At 26.8% G+C, this 25,619-nt stretch overlaps 1 protein-coding gene across 1 annotated transcript in view; it reads right to left on the reverse strand.

Annotated features, from left to right (window-relative positions):
• The window catches only part of LOC107453593 (transportin-3), a 45,714-nt gene that overhangs the window by 19,731 nt on the left and 364 nt on the right, over positions 1–25,619 (reverse strand). The window contains exons 2-16 of the mRNA XM_016070470.4: positions 20,539–20,628; positions 16,165–16,278; positions 14,694–14,767; positions 14,111–14,174; positions 13,682–13,774; positions 12,648–12,794; positions 11,493–11,567; positions 9,939–10,039; positions 8,503–8,578; positions 7,929–7,991; positions 5,534–5,680; positions 5,233–5,340; positions 4,064–4,161; positions 981–1,120; positions 96–287 (exon numbers count right to left, since the gene is read on the reverse strand). Of these exons, the coding sequence (XP_015925956.1) occupies positions 96–287; positions 981–1,120; positions 4,064–4,161; positions 5,233–5,340; positions 5,534–5,680; positions 7,929–7,991; positions 8,503–8,578; positions 9,939–10,039; positions 11,493–11,567; positions 12,648–12,794; positions 13,682–13,774; positions 14,111–14,174; positions 14,694–14,767; positions 16,165–16,278; positions 20,539–20,628 (1,582 nt within the window). The remainder of the gene's footprint in view (positions 1–95; positions 288–980; positions 1,121–4,063; positions 4,162–5,232; positions 5,341–5,533; positions 5,681–7,928; positions 7,992–8,502; positions 8,579–9,938; positions 10,040–11,492; positions 11,568–12,647; positions 12,795–13,681; positions 13,775–14,110; positions 14,175–14,693; positions 14,768–16,164; positions 16,279–20,538; positions 20,629–25,619) is intronic.

Genomic DNA, 25,619 nt, shown 5'->3' on the forward strand with positions numbered 1-25,619 from the left:
TTTATGAAAATATTTTCTCAAGTTTTTAGACAATATCCTCACAAGAGAACAAAAAAAGTAAACAAATCTATTTATAATAAACCATAAAAAATTACCTTTCAATAGCCCAACAGCTGCATCATTTGATAATGAAAAAGTATCCATAGCTTCAATAATTTGTAATAAACCTTTCAGATGAGCAGCCATTTGAATTTTACAAGTAGAACAGATATTTTGTAGTGCTGTAGCAGCAATGGAAGATAATGTCTTCTTTTGCAGAGACAAAAGTAAAAAATTCAATACTGGGTCTGAAAAAAAAAAAAAAAAACCTCAGCCAATTAACTATTTTTCTAAAGTTTACATAATAAATTTAATTGAACAATGTCATAGAAGCATTATAAATTCCAAACAAATAAGCGAATATTTTTTATTTATTTTGCAAAACTTCAAAAGACCATACAATATTTAACAAAACATTTCATAAAGAAAAAAAAAACTAATGGCTTTAAAACAGTTGAGCCTTTAGTGCATGCAGCAACTGTTCTCCAAAATTGACTAGCTTTAGAAATTACTGAGAGCTGAAAAAATTTATTTGAATAAATTTTTCCTTATCTTTTTAGAGCAGAAATAAATTAAGGTACCTATTTGGATCACAAATCTTGCGTTCTATTTTTAAAATTAGAAAAAAATTTACAAATGGTAAACATATTTCTACAACTTTGAAAGAATATTGAATACAAAATAGTTGAAAACTAATAAGATCATTTAGTTTTTGTTGATTAATTAAATAATTTTTAGTCAGATAATAGATTCTGGATTTCTCTACAATCAAACCCTACTTACTTAAAACACCAAGAAATTTAAAACCAAACTGAGTTTTAAATAAGAAACAATGTAATGCTTAAAGCAGCTGGGAACCAATTAGCTCAAAACTATTTAAATTTATGTGAAAAAAATTATTAATATAAAATTAATAAAATACAACTATTTTATATACTAACCTAAATATTGAGGATGTTTTTCAATCCATTCACAAAGTTCACCTAGAAGATATGTACTTGTGTATCTCACAGCCACATGGCACGTTTCAGGTAAATTTAATATAGCTTCAACTACTTGAGGAACGATACAATTTTCTTCACTGTAAGGGAAATAAAAATAATTTTCTATATTATATTACCAGATAAAAAACTAAACAAACTGAATGCTTCATTGATAAAATATTAAGCTATTGATGCTTAATTTCAGAAAGAACAAAATATATAAGGTAAGAACCACTTAGAAATTCTTCAAAAATAATTTAAATTTAATCTTTAACATACTTTGAAGGAAGAACATAGTACTTAAAAGTTAAAGCTAAAACATATGAATAGCAAGATACAGCACTTCTACCATTGCCTATATGAATTTTATTATATGTAGCCATGATATGTAGGTCAACATAAATTAGACAAGCCTGTAATCGTGAAAATACAGCTCATATAAAGTTTTGTTTGAAAGTATGAGTAATTTAAATGCTAATAATTTACAACTTTTATTTTTATTCAGTTGCAGATAATTGAAATAAATTAGGTTTTTTAACTAAATAATCATTTAATTCAAAATAAATTTAAGTGGTATGATTATAATACCAAATTATACAATAAATTTCAGCATACACACACACAAAAAAAAGAGATTCATTTATCTCATTCTTAAAATTAACTTTATTTAAGAATATAAAAATATTGCTATACAAAAAATGTAATTGATTAATGTGATACTGGTGATTTTAAATTTCAAAACTATATTTTTTTAAATTTATACTTACATGTTTTTTTCATATAGGAATTTTATTCTTTATTTATTATTTTTTTTTCATTTTGTACAAATTCATAAGAAACTCAGTTTCATTGCAAACACTGAACTTATTGTCATCAACAAAAGTTACTAAACAAAAGTACTAGAATTCAATTTGCCTAGACAGATTGAACTATATCATTAACTTACTATCACAGAAAATGCCCGAAATAAAATCTTTCTTTCTTCTTCCTTCATACTTTTACAAATAATATGAGACAGTTTAAGGGGCAAGTAAAACGAACACGTAAACAATTTTTGGCCAGCTGGCCATACCTTGGGCATCTCTGACAACAGAGTAACATTGTACAATACAAAAAATAAATATGGGAGTTTAAAATAATTATGAAAACCAATCTTTGATACCAATAGAGAAAATTTTTTGCCTTGAGATAATTTAAAATAATCAGAATTTTATCATCAGAATTTTATAATCAGAATTATTTACATTGCTGATACATTGATGTTACTTTCTGTATTAATTTTTTTGAGTTTCAACTTTTGCCTCACTCAATTTGACAAGGTAATATTTCAGTAAACTTTTTAAATCTTAACATGATATTAGGCCTTGAACTCACTATCTCTGTTTACGACAAACATAAAAACTTCAAACTTGAGTTGCTCAGTTGACAAAACTATTAGTTCCATCAGTATTATTAAAGAGCTTGGAGGCATTATTATTGATTGCAGTCAAATATCTTGGAAAATATACATCAAATCAAAAAAGTGAAAAAAGATGCAAGAAATTTTTTTTAAAAGTTATCCACTGGTACCAAACTCGATCTTCCGAAATCACCCCCGGGCAGGAGACTTTGAAAATCAACCCCTATTATTTATGTATATTAGCCTAGTATTATGTTATACAATCCCTATCATTATTAATATGCATAATCTTGTTTCAAGTCGTATTTGATAACCCATAAAAAAATCTGATTTGAATATCTTGCAAATTTAATAAGACTCTAGCGAATTTCAAAGTAGCATTTGTAAGCTTGGAAAGAGAAAAAAAAAGATTCGAATGGTAAGGTTTTTTTTCCGAAATTTTATTTTGCACTTTTAATAAGATTCATTAAAAATGATATTCATTATATAGGATATGTGTTATATAAGACCGTTCCATACTAAATTATGCTTTATTTTCTTGCCTTTACCATCTCACTTTTCTGTCAGGACCATCATTTTAGGGCATTATCATTTGTGATTCAATCTTTTTATATGATGCAAAATGAAATTTATGGAAAACCCCATATCATTTAGAGATTTCAATACATTACAAATGATACTTAATGAAGTGCTATAAACTTTTTACATATCCCAGACATTTAAATCAGACTTTCTTCATAAGTTACCAATTACAATTCAAAACACAATTATTAAAACATTGTTCATAAATGTTTTTTATGCGAATGCACAGAATGAAAGGATTACTTTAAATATTCAATCCTGCACAATTTTTAACTAATTTTTTCAAATTTTAAAATGGTATTTTTATTATTTAGTATTGGTTACAGCATTTAAAAATTACTTTAAAAAGTTTACTTTTATTGAATATTTCTGCAGTTAGAGTAAGAAAACATAAGATAAAAAAATTGGTTTTAATATAAATATCCATTTCTCTATAAATATTTAAGCTAGGTTTACAAAGTTTTGTACAGATATTGCATATTATAACCAAAGAAATTGATATAGTTACAAGCTTATCACTATATTTTTTGGCATAGGGTGCTCAAAACATAATGACACAAAACTCTCCTTGGTTAACCAATCTCTTGGGGGTAAGATATCTACTAAACTCTCGCCACTGAATTACTCTCATTCTTGGAGTCAAATCAAATTGCTATCCATTTTTTGCTTATAATTTATTGCTGGTCCCTCAAACCTCTAAAAGCTTTAAACATTATTGATATGTATGGGAAATCACATGAACTAAACAATTCAAAATAATTCTCTAAATATTTCTATAGAAATATAAAAAATTGTGTAAGTATAAAAGAATTTCCATAATTATGCCCAATCCCAGTATATATCAAACATTACTACACACATTATCAAACTCTACTGATAAAACAACTCTACTATCAAACTCTACTTTTTTCTATTAATAAAATATGTAATTTTAAATTTTAACTAACACTTCATGCATTATTACTTTTACAACAAATTATTTTCCTTGACCTTTAAAGTAATTAAAATAGAAAACATACATAACACTAAGATAGAATAAAAACAAAGAGTAATTACTTACGGTACAATATTTTTGGCAACAGCTCCCATAATAAATAATGAAGCTTCTGATGCATCCCAAGAAGCTAAATTACCTTGACAACAAAGATTTTCAAACATCTAAAACACAAAATTACCTTTCAGCTGCATTTATCTAAAGATTCACCTTTTCAGTACTTAAAATTATTGGGTGAGTCTTTATGAACACTTTTTTTTCACGTTACAGTAAAAGTTTGGTCCTAATTAACAACAGAAAATTTATATTTGTAATTTTAATACATATCAGTGTTCTAAAATAAACTTACAGCCCCGTATTTCATAATTTTTAATTCACTAGGAACGCTGTAATTGCTACTCATTTTCTTCTTTTTTTTTCTAAACTTTCTGTAAAAACACAGAACAGTTTGTTTTCAAAATATTTAATTAATTTAGCTTTATGTAGGAACAACTTAACATATTCATAAGGAAATAGATGCATAATTTGATATAAAAAATAATCATTTGAGCTTGAAAAGAAAATTAATCTGAGGAATGTATATTGTGCCGCACAATAAGAAAAAATAAAATATTAGCAAAGCTTATTTTATTCGCTGCCGAAATTTATTACAATTCAGACAGGGAATGGTTTTTGTTGCTCTTTATGAAGTTTCTTATTTTTAAAAATTTCACTAATGTTAAGATTTATATCTGGCAACCAGTAATCTTTTTCTTTCTTTCTTTTATTGCCATGTTTGATTAACATCCATTTGAGCGTGTACTCATAAAATGAAGAAATTAAGATCTCATTTTCTACAACAATAGACAAATAGTCTACATTTAAAGAAAAAAAGTTGAAAAAATTATGAAAAAGTACTTCAATTTGCAATAAATTTAGAACAAATTAAAATTTCAAAACAAAATTTGTGTTAAGTTCAAAAATAAAAATGGATATTTCTGCATTTCAAATCTTTTCAGCAGTTAGACTTTATTCTAATAAATATACTTGATTGTGAAAAGCTTTACAAGTAAACACATGTTTAGGTTAGTCATAAAATCTTTTTACTAAGATTATTTTTTTGAGCTGAGACATGGATTTACATCTATTTTTGAATATTACAATTTGACTAAAAATATATGCTCAGGTAGGAGCAGTCTAAAATGTGTGCAAATAGAAAACTATTATCAAATTTGTATTTTAAATGTGACAAATACCTGTTGGAAACAATTTGAAGAGCCTATTATAAATACAACATCTTTAATAAGGTCAGATACACGTCGACGGAACTCACTAAAATCATCATTTTCATCAGGTACTCCTTCCTGACAAGAGGGAAAAAAGAACAAATTGCAATTGTATAATTGTTATATATGAAAAATACATATCTAATGTATTGTTTATTTGCTTCCAATTTTTTAAATATAAATCAATTACTTAATTATTGTTTCAAAAAGACAGCTGATACGTAAAATATTATACATTTAATTTTTAATAAACACACAATAACCAACTCACATGATCCGAGTCTAGTTGACAATGCCTACAGAGAGCAATAATCAATCTCTGAATATAAGGTTCAAATATCCTATTTAGAGCATCATCATTTTTCTTATAGAGCAGTTCTGACAATCGATACCAAACGTTAAAAGTTATTTCAGCCACCTTAAAGAAAAAGAAAATAATTTAATAAAAATAACATAGGTAATAAAATTATCATGTGAAAAAATAAAAACAAAAAACGATGATTGATGGAAAAATTTTTATAGGAAATGAAATGAAAACAAAAAGTTTAAAAATGTATGTCAATTCTCAAATCTCTCACAAAAAAATTTCAATTCTCAAAATTTGCGAAAGTTAACCTCAAATCAATTATGTTTATTATGTCAGATATACGATTTTGTGAAATATCTAATATGACTCAAAGAAGATAAATTCAACTGAACAGTGGATTTTTTTAAAAAGAAAGCTTGTAATAAATAGATGTCATAATTTATGAGGCTGCTTATTTTAGTGAATTTTATGTGTATTTATGTATAATGTGTGTTTTTGTGTATTTAGCTCATTTTATGTGTATTTTAAAACTATTCTTCGAAACAAACTTCATTAAAGACTTTCTTTTTCTATGACTTGCTTTCTTTCTAAATTTGTAATCTGTTTTACCTCAGTTTTTCAATGGAAAACAAAATAAATAAAAATATTCCTAATTTTTGAAACAAAATAAATTTTTTTTAATAGTTCCAGATTTTCCATGTTCTTTAAGACTTGTGCAAACTCTATTATAAACATTATGAATTGTTTCATATTCTACAAAATGTTACTTTTTCCACACCAGGCTCCTCAATTAATAAAGAAATTGAAGAAATAACATAATGAATGTATAGAATCATTACATATAAGAAATCTAAAATTAAAACTTTCAATAAGATCATAATAAAAATAAGGGATAGTACTTACTAGTGGGATAGTACTTACTTGTTGCATGACCATTCAAAATTTACCATATAAAAAAACTTGACATTTGAAAAGAATAGTTTTACATATTCATGATACTTATTTGAGTAGAAATAATTTTCTCAAATTTATACATGTTTGCAGAAGTCTATTTAAGTTTTCCTTTTGTTTTTGCAAATTTGTAGAATTATAATAACTGGGAATAAGTAAATTTTTGAAATTTCAATTGAAGTAAAAACTTACTAATAAACAGGCATAAAATGCCCAAAGCAGGACCATAATTTAAAATTGTTTTTATTTTCATTTGACCCACACTTTTACTTCGAAAACTTTACACTATTTTAGAAGAATCCATATAGGGTGCTTTTTCTTAGAGGCATTATAGAAAACAAAGAACATTTTATAGTCTTGTATTAATTTGGCTTAAGGGAGGGAGAAAAAAAAAACAGAAAATGAACAATACTGACAGTATTGTGAAATGAATTCAAAAATCACCTAAAAAATCAAGCATCTATATTATATAAAACGCTAATACGTATGTATCAATAAAACCGATGATATTTCTTTTCTCGCGTTGGCAACAGTTTTCATTTTTAATTGATGGGCTTCGGCGCGCAAGAGCACGTAGTGAGCATAATATGGCTAATCTATATTATATAAAACGCTAATACGTTTTAATTGATAGGCTTCGGCGCGCAAGAGCACGTAGTGAGCATCATATGTCTAATCGGGTGAATTCTCACAGAATTATCAAAAAAATTCTCACAAAATAATCTTCATTGAAGCCGATGCTTTACATCCGGCTTTCAGTACTATTTCATACGGTTTTACAACACATGGTCTTAGCCCTCTGGTGGGAAAGACTTTAAAACAAAACTTAGAACAGTTACTTTTTGCAACAACTGAAATTTAGAATAGTGTGATTAAGAAAAATATACGAACTGTTTGCAATTTCAAATTAATATTGAAATGCACAAGTTTAGAATTTTCTACAGTGAAAAGTTTTCGGAACTTCAGTGTTCAAAAAAGTATACAAAAGCTAGACGTTAAGAACGTATCCAATGAGCGAGCAAAGCGAGCATCGGATTGCGAAGCAATCCGGAATAAACTGCGAAAGCAGTTCCGGGGGTTGGAGAGCGAAGCCTCCTAGTATAACTGAAATCTTTAACAAAACAATCAATACCTTTTTATTACATACATTTTCCTTCAAGGATGAAATAAAGTAAAACTTTTTTAAGTTGACAAAGTTTAGCTTGGTTAAACAAATTAAAATTATTATTACTATTTTGCAGAATTTTTCAACTTTATACATTTTGTATGGTAATGTTTTGTTGTTTTAAATGCATTCCTGATAAAACTTTTATTTTAAATCAATTTACAAAGAACAATTAAATACACAAAAAACTTTATTGTTTTTACGATGAAACAAAGCTAATATTATAAAGAATATTTTACTCACCTCAAAATCATGATGGCCAACACACATTAATAAAAGATCTAAAGTTTGTAAACTTCCAAAACCCTAAAAAATAAGCAAAATATTTAAGGAATGACATGTATTTATTCAAAAACGATGAAATTTTTTTTTTTAAATAAATTAAAAAAAAAAAAATTTTGAGAACTTTTCTCTAACTACTAACACTAACGTTTAGAAAAAGTAAGATTGTTTCGCAAAATTTGCCTCGAACTTAGTTTTTGGTCAAAAAATGAAAGGCTAAAACTAACTACAACATTCATGTATAAAAAGATAAACAATTAACTAATTTGAAGCCTATTACTTTAATGAATAATATGAAAATATAATTACCTCATTAATTGAGCTAGGTCTTTTAATTTCACTGTCATTTTTACGTATTTAGTTACATGTATATTTAAAAAGAATCAAATGTTAATAAAAATTTCAACAAGTAAATTATCTATAACTCGGGAGAAAGCTATGTTGTATTACAATCAATGCAAAATATTAGGTAACTGCAATATTAAAAGCTCAGCAGCTTTAATTATGAAATCAATAAATCAAAATATGTACGCACAACATTTGGGGATAAGACCATTTCTTCCAGGAATGATTCTGCAAGCTCAGTAAATATTCGACAATAGTTAACAGACCTAGAGGAAAAAGTTACATTTATAAATAAATTTGTAACAGATCAAGATTAACAGGGTGCATATCCAAATTATTCGACAAAAAATAAGCACCTTTTAAGCACTTTAAAAAAATATAATAATTAGGCAGGGTTGGAGAGTTCTGGACAATTGACTGTTTTATCGTGTTTTAACTGTCATTTCGAAAAAAGAAAAAAAACTTTTGTTATTGTTTCGACAAAAATCATGAAATTTTGAATCATGTAAAACGAATTGCGTTTTCATACTCTACGGACTGACAATACGCCAAAATAGATTGGGGTTGAATTAATTACGAAAATGTTGAATTGAACAATGTGAACAGTGTCTTTTTGCATAATTCGTAGCGAAAATCAACATGGTGAAGGAAAAATCTAATTTCGAAAAAGGGAAAATCAAGCACTTTTTAAAAACACCCAATGAAAAATGCACCTTTAAGGGCTTTTAAAAACTGGAAATCGAAAATAAGCACCTTTTAAAAATGCTACGCACCCTGATACAAATAGGACATGTCAAGTTTAGGAAATTTATAATAAATTATCAAATAAATAATTTTAGGATTCATAGCTTTTGTGAAATAATTTTAATTCCTGATATTCTTTCAAAGATTTAATTCTGATAATTTATAAATAAAGCAAAAAGAGAAGTCATTTATAAAAAAATATAATAAAAATAAAATGAAAAATATTTTTTTGGTCAGAATAATGAGAATAAGAATAAATAAGCATAATTTATTATCTATTTTAATCATTCAGAATACAATTTTGATAGATGTAAAGAGGATACCAAGAATTTTGATTCAGTTAGCAGTAGTTATCTGATTCATAAAATGAAAACAATTGAAAAAATAATAATTTAATACTGAAATAAATAAAAAGTACTTTATGCTTTAATATTAATTTTTAAAAAAAAATTTAATCAATTTAGTAACAGTTACCAGTTCTTAAATGATTTCGATTCAATCATTGAAAGAATTTTAAAGGTTATGCTACTTTGAATTCTGAAAAACTTTCATAAAACAGTAAGGTAAAAAAGTTCAAATATTTTCTTTTTTTAATGTAAGACTTTTATTAATCAAATATTATATAAACTTTTTCAGCTTAAATTAAGATTTTAAACTAAATTCATAATTTATGCAAAATTAAGGACTAGTAATGAAATATTTGCAATCAAAATTTAACTTCTATTTAAAAAGTAAATAATAAATTTAAAAAAATACACTAACTGGTAGCACAAAATTAAAAAAGAAAATAGTCCTTTCCAAATGAAATATGACTGGCAAACATATAACAAAATAAGATAATATAACAGTCAAAGACATTGCTCTATTAGAGAAAGTACATACTTATCCATATCTTCATGAGCTACAGATAAATTGTAAGCATCTACAAAAGTATACACGCCTTGAAATAGTATTGCAGAAAGAATTTGATGAGGCTGTATATCCTAGAAAAAGAAAAGAGATATATAAAAATTAGCAAATAAAAATTAGCATTAGCATTATTGAATATAAAAGAGGTTATAAGTACTTGTAGAAACTCGATTTTATGGCACAATTGAGACAAGATCTATTTCAAATAATCAAAATTGAACTTTATTTTTATCAGTAAGCTCTGCAAATTGACATTTTTTCTAATAATGGGTATTTAAAATACTAAAATTCATTAATTTCAGTATTTTAAATACCCACAATTAGAAAAAATTTAAATTTTTTAATTTAAAAGACTATTTAATTTAAATTTTATTGTCAAATAAGTAAAAATGCTTTTTATTTCAAATCCTACTTGCTTTATTACCCCAGATAAGTAGTACTTAGGCTCTCTCTCTCTCTCTCTTTTTTTTTTTTTGAAAAAGCCACTTGTGCAAAGCAGCACCTAATAGCAAATTCAATTTTCTTAATCGTAAGTCAGTTTCATAAACTTAGTACCTTTGATCACCCTAGATTCTATTTGGAAAACAGTATTTTTTTCTTCTTGCATAACATGCTTTGATATGGAAATCATGATGGCTGAACTAAATTACACCAATAATGAAAAGTTAGATAAAGGGTAAAAAAAAATCCATTCTCAGATTTCTTGAGCAAAACCAAAGACACAAACTTCATTAAGAAAAAAAAATATTTGTTAGTTACTTTGCTTTAAATTAATAAATTTTTTAAGAGCAAAAAACAAACTTTTATTGCTTACATAAAATGCAGTTAAAAGAATGCTTTGTTAAAATAAGTACTGAGAAGAGAGAGGTTCTACTGTATTTATCAAAAATGTTAAAACATCTGAACTCTTATATTCAAATGAACGAAGTAACAATAATTGATAGCTTAGTTTCTAAATATTATTAAATTAGTTACTTAAAACACCTTTTGAAAGCTCTTTTACAAAGAAAAAGAGTAGAATTAAAGCAACTTCTTACTTTAGAAAATATTTAATTTTTCATAATACAAGCTATCATGCTAAAAAGAATTGAAGGTCCATAAAAAAAAATAAGTTAAAAACATTTGATATACTCTAGAATACCAACATTTGCATATTTTTAGAAGTACAAAAAATTAGATTGCTAGTGTTCTCTATTCTGAAAAAAAGTTAATTAGGCTTTTTCCCTGGTTTTAGAACAAAATAATATTTGTGACATTAATAATATTTTAACAAAAGAAAAAAAAATGATATTAGAAGAAAACTTAATGAATTTCTTTAATTGATATATGTATGATTTGCATTTCAGTAAAAAAAAATGTAAGTTGTTCCAAAAATCTTATTTGAGATTAAAACACTTAAAGTGAAAACAATATTTTCCATATGCAATAAAATAGTATAATAAATTTCAATTATTCCTTAAATATACTTTATGTTAAATAAAAATTGACTTTTATCAAACACAAAGTATTAGAACACATCTACTATACCTCAACGATGACAAGAGCACTGCATAAAGCATCACTTGCCACATTGTGAAGAGTAGATGGAGTATCAGCATTAGCCTGCAAAATAAAAGAAATAAATAAGAAAAATAAATGCAACTACACATCACAAATGCATGGCCATATTATTCACTGTTCTCTATAATTTGCAATAAACTTATAAAAAGAGTAATTAAAAAGTCTATAAAATATAACACATACCACCAACACGGACACTTGAAAGTTACTTCGTTATGTGAAAAAAAGATGGGGTCAAAATTCACAGTAACACACATGTCTTTGAATGCTTTGTAAATAATCAAGACTGTCAGATACAATGTTAAAAAGACTAAAATGTATCCATTTAGTGATATTTTATGAGTGTGAAAATATTTAATTTGAATAGGAACAACTAAACTATTTGAGTACCTTAGTAACTTTGATTGATAAAGCTTGATTGAAACAAATTAGATTTAGTAAGAGAAGGCTAGTTCATATTATTCCTATTAGTGTTGTTACAGATTACCAACATCGGGAGAAGTGATGGTTGGAATTTTAGAACCTAAATTTTCACGTAAGTCTTTTGTTAGGTAATGTTATTCCAGGATCTATATGGTCAAAAGAATTATCTTACTAATCAAAAGAATTATCGAAACAAATCTGAAAATAATCAAAACAAAACATTAAATTCATGAAAGATCCTTGAACTTGAAAGCATAAGACTGCATAGTTTTAAACTCTAAGACTGTATAGTTTTAAACTGTATAGTTATAAAGTATTTGCTGGCAAAAAATTTCAAAAACTGTGGCCATGATGACATGAAAGTTTCTTAATTGAGAATCAAGGACAAAAGAAATTTGCTCATGAAAATGTGGATGAATCCAGCATTTCCCAGAGCAACACTGTTCATTACTTAGATAAATATTTTTCAACACCTCTAAAGTACGTCCCTGCTGCAAGAGGAACTTATGCAGAATAATAACATTAAGCTATATTAATATTGAATTATTATTTAGTTTAGGCAATAAATAAAAATTTTAAAATAGCAAAATACTAGTAAAAGAAAATCTTTTCGTAATATTTATTTACAGACTTGTCAATATAAAAGGTTTTACAGTTCAAAATCGTCAAATAATTTCTCAAAGGAAAAGAAAATCTTACCAATGCCTGAAATATGTATGATAATAAAATATGCAACGATTGCTCAGTTGTTGGTAAACCTTTTACAGTAAACCAGCTACCTAAACATCGAAACACTTTCTTTAAAATTGCTGGATCATTCTGACTCATGGACTGTGCATATGAACTCTGAAAAATTTAAAAAGGGAAAAAAATCATTTCCTGTAAAACTTAAATAAAATATAATGCTTAGAAGAAGAATGGAAATCTCCTCTAGTGCACCAAGATTTTTTAAAAATAATAATTAAAGCTAGTATTGAATTCTATTGAAAGCTAGTACATTCTATTAAAAACTAGTATATTATTATAATTTAATTATTATATACTATAAATTATTACTTCATGCAGGTAGAGACATTGACCAAAATTTTTTTTAGAAAAAGCTTTAGACCATATTTTTGCATTTTTTTCCTAAAAGCAGTTTTGGATACTAAGGATAATAATATAGAAGAAAATGAAATGAGTGCAATAGGGTTTGACATGTTAAACAAAATGTAAATTCAAAACAATTTTTATGTAGGAGCTCTCCTACAAAAAGTGTTAGTTAGATTAAAATTTCCCCTTAGCAGTTGAAATTCATATTATTCAACGCATAATAAAAAATATGAAACAAAGTATACATGACTGAGAATAATATGAAAACTATGTAAGTCCAAAAAAATAAAGCACACAATAAGTGTAATGTACCAAGTAAAACACATAAATTAATAAATTGTTAACACCTAAATACACAATTGGACTACTAAAGCAGTTAAGTTTTTAAACTTAATATAAATGAACAATCAGTTTTAATAAAATTAAAAAATTGTAAAAATTCTCTGAAAATAAATTCCTAAATTTTCAGGTTCCAGGTTTGTCAAATGCAAACCAACGAACACAAAACTTTCTAGTTTTGAGTCTGCAATTACTTTTTCCTTTTAAGAAGAAAATGATTAAATAAAATTAAAAACTTAAAAGCTATGTTATTTTATTTAACATCTTGTTTATTATTAAGAATATAATTGAAAATAACTTACCAGTAACTGTAAAACCTGGGAGGATACTAGTGAAAAATTTTCAATAACTTGATTTCTCCTATTTCCGCCCAGCCTTAGATGCCTACTATTTATCTATAAATGAAAAAAAAGAAAGTTCTTTTATTATCATTAATAACTAAATGGCCATTTTTAAACTTATTTACTTATAGTAAAGAAAATAACAAATAAAATAATTTTAAAAATATCATTAAAATTTAAAAACTACTCAGTTAGTAAAAAATTCATTCAATAATAAATTTTTTAAGGACAACAAAGGAAATTTATTCAGGTTGCAAAATTTATATTATAATGCCCCATTTGATTTCAAGCCTAATTTAGATAAGATCGGCAAAAAATATATAACAATGGTAATATTCTAAATAAATAATAAACTTGTTGAATAGGATTAAAAAAAAATTATTAATTTACCTCTTCTGGTAAAACAGTGAGAATTTCTAATAGGGTTGATATTTGTTGAGCATCATGCCCATACCTAAAAAAATTAAAAAAAACATAAAAAATACATATTTTGTTAGGATTATATACAAAAACCGAAAATCTAATATTGAATACATTAAAGAAATAATGGAAAAACATTATCAATATATAAGTTAACTTTGCGAAACTTATTTAGTGCAAAAAATGTAAATTAATCAAAATGTTGTCAGTTTTCAACAGTAACAAATTAAAATAAAAATCTATTCTCCAAAAACATATAAATACACTTAAAAAAAGTTATTTCAAATAAGAAAATTTAAAGATAAAACAACTACAAACCAATTAAAAAGAAATTGCTAAGATACCTAAAACAATAATTTAAAAACAAATAAAGGTTAAAATAGAAAGAAAGAATGTTTCTTTTCATTAAAATTTCTTTTAAAATTTACATGAATAAAATATATGATATTATGCATTTATATGAATGAAATAACAAAACAAGCTTGACAACTTTATTGTTTGAGTAATTACACGATAGGGAAATCATTTAACACTTAATAAAAGTATAAATTACCTTGAAACCAAATCTTCAACTGGATTTTTCCATGAAGACATTTGAAGAGCAAGATCAGCTAAAGCCAAGCAAAGCTATAAAAACAATAAACGGCACCACTAAAAACAGACTGTATTAAAAAATATTTGTTGAACTCTGCAACTTAGAAAAAGTTTCATAGGAACTTCACTTTTGAAAACTCTTGCACATAATATATTTATGAAATTTAGTATAATACAATTTTAAACAAAACAGTTGTAGCATTGAGTTTTTTGAGAAAAAAATAAATTTAGAGTATCTTAATGTATGGGGAACATTAAAATAAGACTTCATATTATAACTCACTTAAAATTTTTTTACATTCCATTGTGTCACAAAAAAAAGAAAAGAAAAACAATCCGATTACTGTTAAACATATTATAAAATAAATATACTTTTAGCCTCAATAAAGTTGAGTACAAAAATAATAAACAAGCATTGTATTAAAAATCAGATTATTATTTGAAAATAAATTGTAATTAACTTAACACAGATAAGGAAATTACAGATACAAGAAAACATAAATTGTGAAAAATATCACCATTTAAAAATAAACAAAAAAGGAAAAAAATGTTAGGCTTGTATTTCAGAAGTTCAAAATTCTTAAATAATTAAATAAAATAAAAACCAGTGTTGATCTTTATCAACTGAACTAGAGTAAATTAAATAGCAAGATGCTAAATAAAGTGGCAAGATCAAAGATTTTAATTAATTTTGAAGAATTTAATTAATTAACATCTATCTTAAAAAATGGAAAACAGTTACAAATTAAAATGCTCAGGTTTTCACAATTATCAATCATCTTGCTACTGAATTAAGCTCCTTAAACTTTCATTTCAAAGTATCAATTCTATCAGACATATCAGCCTAATATTTATGATAATATAAGTAAAACAGATCACTTATAAGCAACACAGATGTTACACAGACAATTATAAGTTATCTTGAAAATAATTAAATATCATGAAGCCCAGTAGTTTCATATTTTTAATAATTAAGTTCAATGAGATTTGTATCAATTGTTCATTTATTTTTTCAGTATTTACTCAGTTATTTTGTTTTAAACTACACATTTCTACAATAATCATTTAATTAAATTACAGATAAAAGAAGCAAATTAAGGAGCTCTCTGACATGATAAAACCATAAAACATTTGTTATTGCTAACTAAAATGCATGAAAATTGTTAATTATGGTAGCAAAATTTAAAGTGACCAAAAAGTTTCTATTATTTATGAATCATTAAAATCTAAAGCCATTAAATTCCTAATTCTAAGTGGTCACATAAAAGAATAAAAAAAGTTTTATCACCTTTTTCATTTGCACATCAACTTATTAATAATATATTCTTAGAATCAGCAAGAAAACTTCAACTTCACAGCTATTTGTCAGACAATTATAATATATTTTAAAAACAAAGTTTACAATAAATAGCATTTAAAGTATTAATTACTTGAGTGACGATGACTGTTGATGTTTCTGATGTAATATGGCTAATATGATTTAGAAGTGAATCTCTGAGAGAAATGTGCGATTCTGCTGGCAACTCGTGAAAGGAAAACTGTATCTGGTGTAGAGAAAAAAAACAAAATTTTTTAATTTATGTTACTGAATAGAAAAACAACAAGAGTAGAAAATTTAAGTACATATAATATTTATTCATTTTAAAATGTATATATTTGCAAAGAAATTAAAAGAGGTACCTTTAAATTTATTTATATTTCAAACTATATTATTTTCACAGAAGGAAAACAAAAATGTGAAATTTGGAATAAATAAACTAGAATTATTTCTTAATAGCATTTCTAATTAAGTTTGAAGTTACAATTAATGATTCTCAAATATTAAGAAGACAGAAAAAGAAGACATAAAAAAAAATGCCACTGTAAAAAGATATAATTAAAAATAAAAACTGAATAACTCATTATTTATGTTTTACACAAATATAAGAATCTCAATTTTTACATGGAATCTTGAAATTAATTACAGGTATAAGTACATTTCAAGAGAGTTAGTATAAAATAAAGAAAAGAAGATAAATATAGTGCTAATTTTTCATACAAAATGTGTTGAAGATCTAAAAATTTCACTAAATTAAGGAACATAATTTTTTTTCTTCAAAAAACTTTAATATTTTCTTTAATTAGAACCATACACAATGACGATAAATATAGATAAATTTTTTCAAAAATAAATAAATAAATAAAAAAAAATCTGATTCAGCATTTTAAATACTTCCTTCCTTATTTTTGCTATAATTTCAATTTTTTATTGTTTAAATATACTTTCCGCAATATCCATCCCAGTTAATCAAGTCATTTTCGGATATTAAACAAATAAATTTTCCAAAAAATTAAAATTACAGTGAAAACTCTCAAGACCGACCACTCTCTGTTGTATAGTAAAATGGTTGTTAATGGAGGTTGGTCATTCTTAGTGGTTACCTTCATTGACTTCAAAATGTTATTGAAGGTGAACATAATTTTCGTTATTTAATTTTAGTTTGCCGCATTTTCTTAGTGTAGAAATGCCACATGTGTTGGCATCAAGAAAACCGGATCCATAAATAAAACTTAGCGTCAATAAAAATTACCCCTAATTATAAGTAAAGCAAGTTTACCAATTATCATTGATAGAACTGTTTTAAATAAATAAACAGATATGTTTTTTGTCGCAGTTTGCATTTAATTTTATATAATAAATTTTTTTCTAAAAAGTGAGAAGGTTGTTTGCTAAAAATGTTCAGAGTTTTTTCTTTTTTACTTTTTCTTCTTCCCAACTTAACTTTTAACTTTATAAACAAATCACCAAAAGCATCGTCTTTAGTGCCCTCTGATTACAACATAAGAATGGCATTTTCTTTCAGAGATCATCAAAAAGAGCTCCTTCAATAAGAGACATTCACAATATTTTGAATACGTTGGAATCTACTTATTTGTTTAGTTAATTCTTTTTGTTTCAATAATTTTTTGTGCCTCCTTTTTCGATCTTTTCCACATTTGGTGCAGAGGTTTGCCCGGTCACTTTTAGAGGTTGTGATGAAGGTTTTCTTTTACATAAAATCTATGGAAAAAATTCTGTGCCTCTCAAAAATGGTTATAAATAGAGGTGGTATTTCCTGGAGGTTTCATTTTACAATGAAAATTATATTATATTATATATATCTATACACAATGTTGTAGACTGATTGGAAAATATGGATCCATGAAAACAATTTATTTAACTTTGCAAGGCATCTACAAGGTTCACAAAAATAAGTTAAACAAATGATGTCAGCAGTTTGCAAACTGCAAGATTTCCCAAATGTCAAATTTACATGTTGTGCAGTGCTTGCTTTCATGTACTGACAGTATGATTATTCATCAATAAAATATTTTTTGCTCTTTTAGAATTTACTTTATTTTAAATTTCATAATTTTTCAGTAATTAATTTTAATATAATATTTTGTTAGTTCTTACCTTCTCTGTTTTATTCATTTATTTATTTGGTCTCAGCATTTTAATTTAATCTTTATGTTGACTCTATTTACTAATACAGTAGGGAAACGATTATCCGGAACGGTCGGGACCATCGCTATTCCGGATAACTGATTTTTCCGGTTTTCTGAATCGCTACAAAAAGCCGTTTTTTTTTTTATTGTTAAACCAACTAAAAAAAAAAATATTTGGAAATAATCTTAAAAATAAGAAAATACGATGAAGTAATACACTAATGAGTATTTCCATAATGATGGTAAGATAAACATCTTTAAAAAAAGAAAGAAAAATCGTAAAATCTTAAGAGGAAAATTTTTTTTTTTTAAAAATGGCGAGAAAATTTATCGAATTTCGTTCCGGTTTTTTGGTTTTCCGGTTTTCTGATTTCCGGATAACGGGTTCTGCACTGTATTCTTTTTTACACTTAATTTTAATAAACACTAATTTTCAATCATTATGGGTTAATGAACCTAATTAGTTTTACGGATGACAACAATAAATTTTTAATGCGTACCAAGAATTATGTAATTATGAAGTTTTTTTTTTCTCTCAAGTTTGTCTGCCCTATTAAGCTTTTGGACCACTAATTTTCCATTGCAGGTGTGACCATTATATATTATCAACTACTACCAATTCACTGCTGAATAAAGGTCTTCCTCATACCTTTCCTAATTTCGTCAGACCACCTAGTTTGGGGCCATTTCTTTAGTTGTATGATATAACTAGGACACTAGTCTAAGATGAGACTAGTTTAGTGATTATTCTTCAAGCTATAGTGGCTAGTCACTTGCCAATTTTAAGTGTTTAATTTTCTTGTAGATTTTGAAACTTTTCTATGCCATTTTATCCCTGCAACTTGCTTTGGATGATTCCTCATAATACCCAGCAAAAATTTTTTCATACTTATAATCACTTTTTTTTTGGCCTAAGATTTTGTAAGGATCAAAGAGTTAAGTCTTTATTCTGTCAATTAGCGCTGGTTATAAGCATAGATTAAAAACATTTATTTTATCAGAGAGAGTAGCAATTCTGCTCAAATACTATTGCTGCTCAAAAAGAATTTTGACTCAATTAATTTCAGGCATGATATGTCTATTATTATTTTTTGTCTTTAAAAACATATTTTAGCACTTTTTAAATTTTGATTCCTTAGATTTTGATTTCCCTCTTTGGATAGTAAAAATTAAACATAATTTTTTGATTTCCGAAAGTTTATTTCAAATTCAAATTGAACACAGGCTTTTTACTGACTGTAGGTCATGTCTTCTAGTTTGGTGAGGGTTGTTCGAGACAATCATAAATAGCAAAGCAAAAACGATTTTCTGTTTATATCATTACTTTTTTACTTAAATAACGTATCTTGAATATTTCTTCCAGCAGAGAAGAAAACAATTTCAAAATATATATTGTACCTCGTTGGCATACTTTGTTTTTAGTTTCATTTTAGCTAAATTTTTACTTATACTAACTGTTGCTGTTGTCTTATTATCAGTGAAGTTACTTCTGAAACCTGCTTTTTCTTTATGCTGTACCTAATTTAAAACATTTTCCAGACAGTTGATCAATATTTTCAAGAAGATTTCATAAAGTTTAGATAAGTTCTAAGTATTTGCTTATGGGTCTGTTGTTTTTAATGTTTTCCTCCGCTTCTTTTTTGAAGATCAGAAACAATTTAAAAATACTAATAAATCGCAATAATAAAAAATCAACACTGATTAATCATTTGTTTTTCAACTGCTTGAGATTGCTGCATCAATAGTACCTAGTGCTCAACAAATTTTGACCATTTTCAATTTTGAGGATTATTTTTTTAAACGAACGAAAAAAAATATCAAATTTAACTATAATTATTTCCAATTGTACTGGCTGATTGCAGATAGACTGATTGAAGCCTGCCGTTATTCATAATCTTACAAAGCTATAGCACTGTTTTGCATTAAGTTGATCTAAATCCAACAACAATAGCAAACTATTTCACAGTACTTCTAAGACAAATTATGAAAGATTTACAATCTATTTTAATCCAATGGACTAACAAGATTATTTAACCTGAATGTAGCTTCTTGAATATATGATAACATCTATAAAAATTTCTAATAAAAATCATGTTTTATTTTAAATTTTATTTAATAAATATTTTTCAAAATGGGGCTTAGATTTATTTAAAAAAAATTTACTTAGTACTAAGGATGCCACTAAAGTACAATAGTAAAACACTAGTTTTTACACCAGGCTTTCTGTTGAGATGAATAGTATTAAGAAGTTATTAATAAATATTTTTATGTATGGTATAATATAACTTTTATTACACACGGAGATGAGCTAATTAATAATTAAAACAAATTTTAACCTTTGTCCTCATAGTCTGAGCTGCAAAATAACAGGATTCGAGATCTCCTCTTTGCTGAAGAAGCTCATCAGCTATTTTCCAAGCAAAGACCTGAAAATATTTAAAAATGCTAATTAAGAAAAGAAATATAAATTAATAACTTTTTTTTTTCCTTTTCAAATGGAAGGCACTGAACTTTATTCGTTTCGCCTTAGAAGATGCCAGAGATGTTACTCATTTTGCGTTACCCAGTGAGTACCTGTGAACCAAAGTCACGGAGGCGAATGTAACATTGCCCACGCCACACTGCCACAAACCCGTTCATAGGGTGGGCCACATTACTTCACCACACATAACAGAGGACAACACAAGAGAGAGAAACATCCATGCCCAGAGCGGGAATCGAACGTGCGGTCATTGGCTTCGCAGTCAGGCATGCTAACCGCTCAGCCACCTGGCCGGCATAAATTAATAACAAATTTGCATTTCTTACACAAAATTCTTCTACACATTGTTGCAGAATTCGAATTGAAAACTATTAGGTCCTGTACTTAGCTAACTTACTTCAGGCTAAACAGAATGAAAAATTAGTTGGAAAATAACAAGAGAGAATTAACTGAAAAATCTCACAAGATTTAACTATGTCACTAATAATTTAGTTTTGTAAGATATTTATGTAATAACATATCAGTTTAGTTTCTAACTTGACAAATATTTAGGCTAGACTTTTTCTCATATATGTAATTTTTGTTCTAATTAATGACATAATCATAAAGCTTAGCAATTTATAGTGATCTTTTTAATCTCAAGATAATCATTACTAATCGGCATTATACCACAAATTTGAAATAATAAACTGTAGATCTGTCTAATTTTAATCTTCTTGGTAGCTCATTCACCATAACTCTTTACTTGCTTGAAGGATGGTAAAAATAACCAGATGGCGAACCTCTAAGCAAGGAGCATTACAAATCTATTTACTACAAAATTTATATTTTATTTATCAGGGATGCTGAAAATTCTTAGATTCTAATATTTCGCCAAAGCATTTTTTTTTAAATTTAAAATTTTCTCTAAAACAAGAGTACCGTATATTCCGGCGTATAACGTGTGCAAAAAGTAACATTGGAATTTACGGGTGCGCGGTATACGCCGAATATAAAAAATTATAGATTAAAAAAATTTAAATTTAGAAAAATACTTTTATTTTAAAGAAATAACATACCTATATACTTTATTGGTTTTCGTTATTACATAAATAGTTCATTATATTCGTCTTCCGTTATTTCTTCAGGCACGTCATCGCAATCTGTTTCATCTTCATCATCTGTGTTACCCTCATCCATGAATAAACAGTCTTCTGATCCGTCCAGATTACTTGAAATGCTGCATTTTTTAATGATTTTCTAACCACCTCAGGCTTAATTTCATCCCATGCTTTTAATATCCATTCGCACACTGTTTCCAAACTTGCATGACACATAGGTCCTCCTTTCTTAAAGGTTTTCTCGCCCTCCAACATCCAAGTGTTCCACTGTTTTTTTAAATTGGCTTTAAAAGCAGAAGTCCAATGGCTGAACTAATGGTGTCAATCCGCCCATAATAACTGCCACATCGGTGTTACATTCTTTCAACAATTTTTTTTTGCATTATTTGTAAGGTGGGACCTAAACATGTCCCACACTAAAAGGCTTTCTGGTTTTCTATAGATACTAGATGAGATATTGCACATGTACAATCCAAATTTTCATGCACATTATACGAAGAGTATATCTTAAAATTTAAAAAAAGTTATTAGAAATTACGGGTGCGCGTTATACGCCGGGGCGCGTTATGCGCCGGAATATACAGTACTCACTCCTCTTTTTAGGAAGTTTTGAACGTGTCCAATCTTTAAAGTAAAAAGAAACCGAGATTTTCACATTTTTTCGGAAGTTGCTAAGTTTCTATATGGCATTCTTTATTTTCATTTGCTGAGGAATGCCTAGCTCTTTTATGATCTTTGTTAATTAAAAGACAGTCTTGATATAAACATTATCAATTAAAATAATTTTATCCATGAACAGTGTAGAAAAAAGTTTTTCTGTAGACTCTCCAAAATGTCTATAACTCCAAGTAGCTGATAGATAAAAGAGTTTTAAATAATCTGAATAAGAATCAGGATGTTTGATTTTATAAACTGTGTGAATTTTAATCGCAATATGTAAATGTTTGGCTAAATGCTGAGTTATTACGGCAAGTTAACATATTTTATTTGAACGTGAGTATAAAGATGACAAGTACATACCATAGAACAGAATTTCCCAGAAAATTATATTACAATAGAAATAAGCAAGCAAAATTGACTTTGAAAAGCATGTGATAGACATTATGCATATCTTTAAACAGAAGAAATAGTAACAAGTTTAGCTATAAATTTCTCTCTCCTTAATTAAAACATAAAATGTTACACAAGAGGCTTATCACTGCTTTTTAAAAATACATCATAACCGTGAACTTTATTTTTATACTGTGATGTGCCAGGAAAACCGTAATTGACAACGTAAAAAGAGTAAGATCCGACTGATTGGTTAAAATAAATAAAAAAGTAATTACAAAATGACATGAATATGACTTTTAAATCCCTCAAATATGAAACACAATGTTTGATTTCTAAAATCATGAGAATTCAATCATATTTTCAAAATGCAGGAATATGAATTGAGAATTTGGGTTTTTAAATTATATGAATATGAATCACTATTTTTATTTTTTAATCACATCACTTTAAATCGCAATGGTAAATTTTCAATCACAAGAAAACCTATCACGATGTATCATTTTCAAAAAGCATGAATAAGAATTGCGTTATCAGATTTCTTCAAATCACGTAGAAAATAATCTCAACCACCCAAATACACAAAATCATGTGAATGTAAAGTGCGATATTAAATTTTAAAAATACGGGAATATGAGCAGAGATTTTGGATTTTTAAACAGCATGAATACGAATAACGATATTTGATATCCAATGTGGAAACAAATCTGAAAGTTTGATTTCAAAATTGTGTGAATATAAATCATGATGTATTATTTGTAAATGAAATATAGTGGATGTGGTTACAGGGTTGTCTCTCTAATAATGTGGAAAAAAAATTCCTTGTACAATGCATAATCACTCAGCTGTTAAGTGAACTATATTGGGCAAACTATACTAATTTCAATTGCTAGAAAAACTTAAAGAAAAAAAGATACAGCAGAACATACTTAAAATAATTAATGCTATAATAAATGAAACTAAAATATCACCCGTAAATATCCCATCACTTTGAGAGGTCACCATTTTTTAAAAGACGAAAATAAGAAACAAAATACACTGTATTTCCCCAGTTTGTAATGAAAAAACTCAAAATTCCCTGCAGTTTCACTGTCATTTTAGGTGATTTTTAAATTCCCTGTATTTTCCAGGTTTTTTCGTGTTCTCCCTACGGAATGGCAACCCTGGGTTGGTTGGAAGATTGTACAACACTTGCTAAATGGAGCATGGCTGGCTAAATGAGATTAAATTGAGACAGTTAATTTTTAAATCAGCTTAGTAATGAAGTGAAAAATATGATTAAAAAACAATGTGACAAATTAACTTCTGCTAATTAAAATAGATTTCTACTGTTTCACTCTATTTTTATTTTAAAATTAAACATACTGCACGTGTATTTTACGCTATTTAAAGAACCATTCTTACCAAACTAAGCTAGAAATTATAATATTTACTACAAATTTCTTTAAACACCTATTTCCTCCTTACAATGTTATAAATTGTAACAAACAAGTAAAAAATTACTTATAACAGAAGAAAAAAGTAAATTTGAAAATGCAATTGTATAAAAAAGAGTTAATATATAGAGTACATTTGTTAAGTGAATAAAGACTATTAACAAAAGTGGTAAACAAGATTTTAATGTTTCTTTATGGCAATATCTTAGATATCAAAGCTTCAGCTCCTGACATGTCCAGATGAAGATTATCAGCTAAGAAACTCCTTAAGTAAAGACGATAATTCTTTAGGGGATATTTCTGTATTCTGACCTGATGCGCCAACTATAATGAGCAAAATGCCAGTTTGCAACTTTATTTAAAAAAAAAAAAAAAAAACATGCTCAGATTTGCTCAAGAGTGGCTACAAGTTATACCCTTTGAATTAGTCCCTTTGTGTGCTTTTTTTTTTTTTCCAGTTACCTCCAGACTGCTGCCTTAAAGTTGCTAAGACTTCACAATTACAGAGAAGATTTCCGTATCGTCATCTGTGACAGAAAAATAGCTGAGTCTTGGCAACTCCGGGCAGTAGTCTGCCAGAAACTAGAAAAATCACCACAAAAAAGGACCAACTCGAAAGGTATAACTCATAGCCACCCCCGGGCAATCATCGACATCTCTTTTGCTTTAAAAAAAATAATTTGCATGTTTAAAATCTATTTGGCAATAGTTAGTTGGCGTGGCAGATCACACTACAGAAATATTTCCCCCTCCCAAAAGAAATTTTGATATTTACCCAGGAGTGATTACAAGTTTAACCTTTGAATTAGTGTCTTTAAGTGATTTTATAGTTCCCCCCAGGCTGTTGCCTTGAAATTGATAACTCTTTGCTATTATTATGGGGGGAAATTACAATGCGGTAATCTTTCCATTCTAATGTTCTTATACAAATATTTTTTTTTTTTCAAAATCAATTCACACATTTTCGTAACTCATTTGCTGTATTCACTATGAAACATTTTAATACATGTCTCATTATAACAGTACAACACATACTCTTAACTTACAAGATTTTTTTCAAATTGAATATTAAAAATTAATGGAACTTATCATCACAATTATTATAATATACTGAGTTGAATAATAAACAAGTTGTCACATATGCCAAATTGCATTAAAATGTTGGGAAAAAAGACAAAAATTAGCATGAAATCGAGAAAATTTTTATGCAATAAAAAGCACACAATTCGCTTAATTGAAACATCAGTATGACAACTATTTTGCTAACTTATAAGTCAATAAACTAAAGGATGTAACTAAATGTAACTTTACAAAGGAGATTCAGTGGGTAATAATAATTTTGAAGTAAA

This window comes from Parasteatoda tepidariorum, chromosome 1 (assembly GCF_982258835.1).
Source record: "Parasteatoda tepidariorum strain Cologne lab strain chromosome 1, Ptep-v5.0, whole genome shotgun sequence".
Taxonomy (NCBI): Eukaryota; Metazoa; Arthropoda; class Arachnida; order Araneae; family Theridiidae; genus Parasteatoda; species Parasteatoda tepidariorum.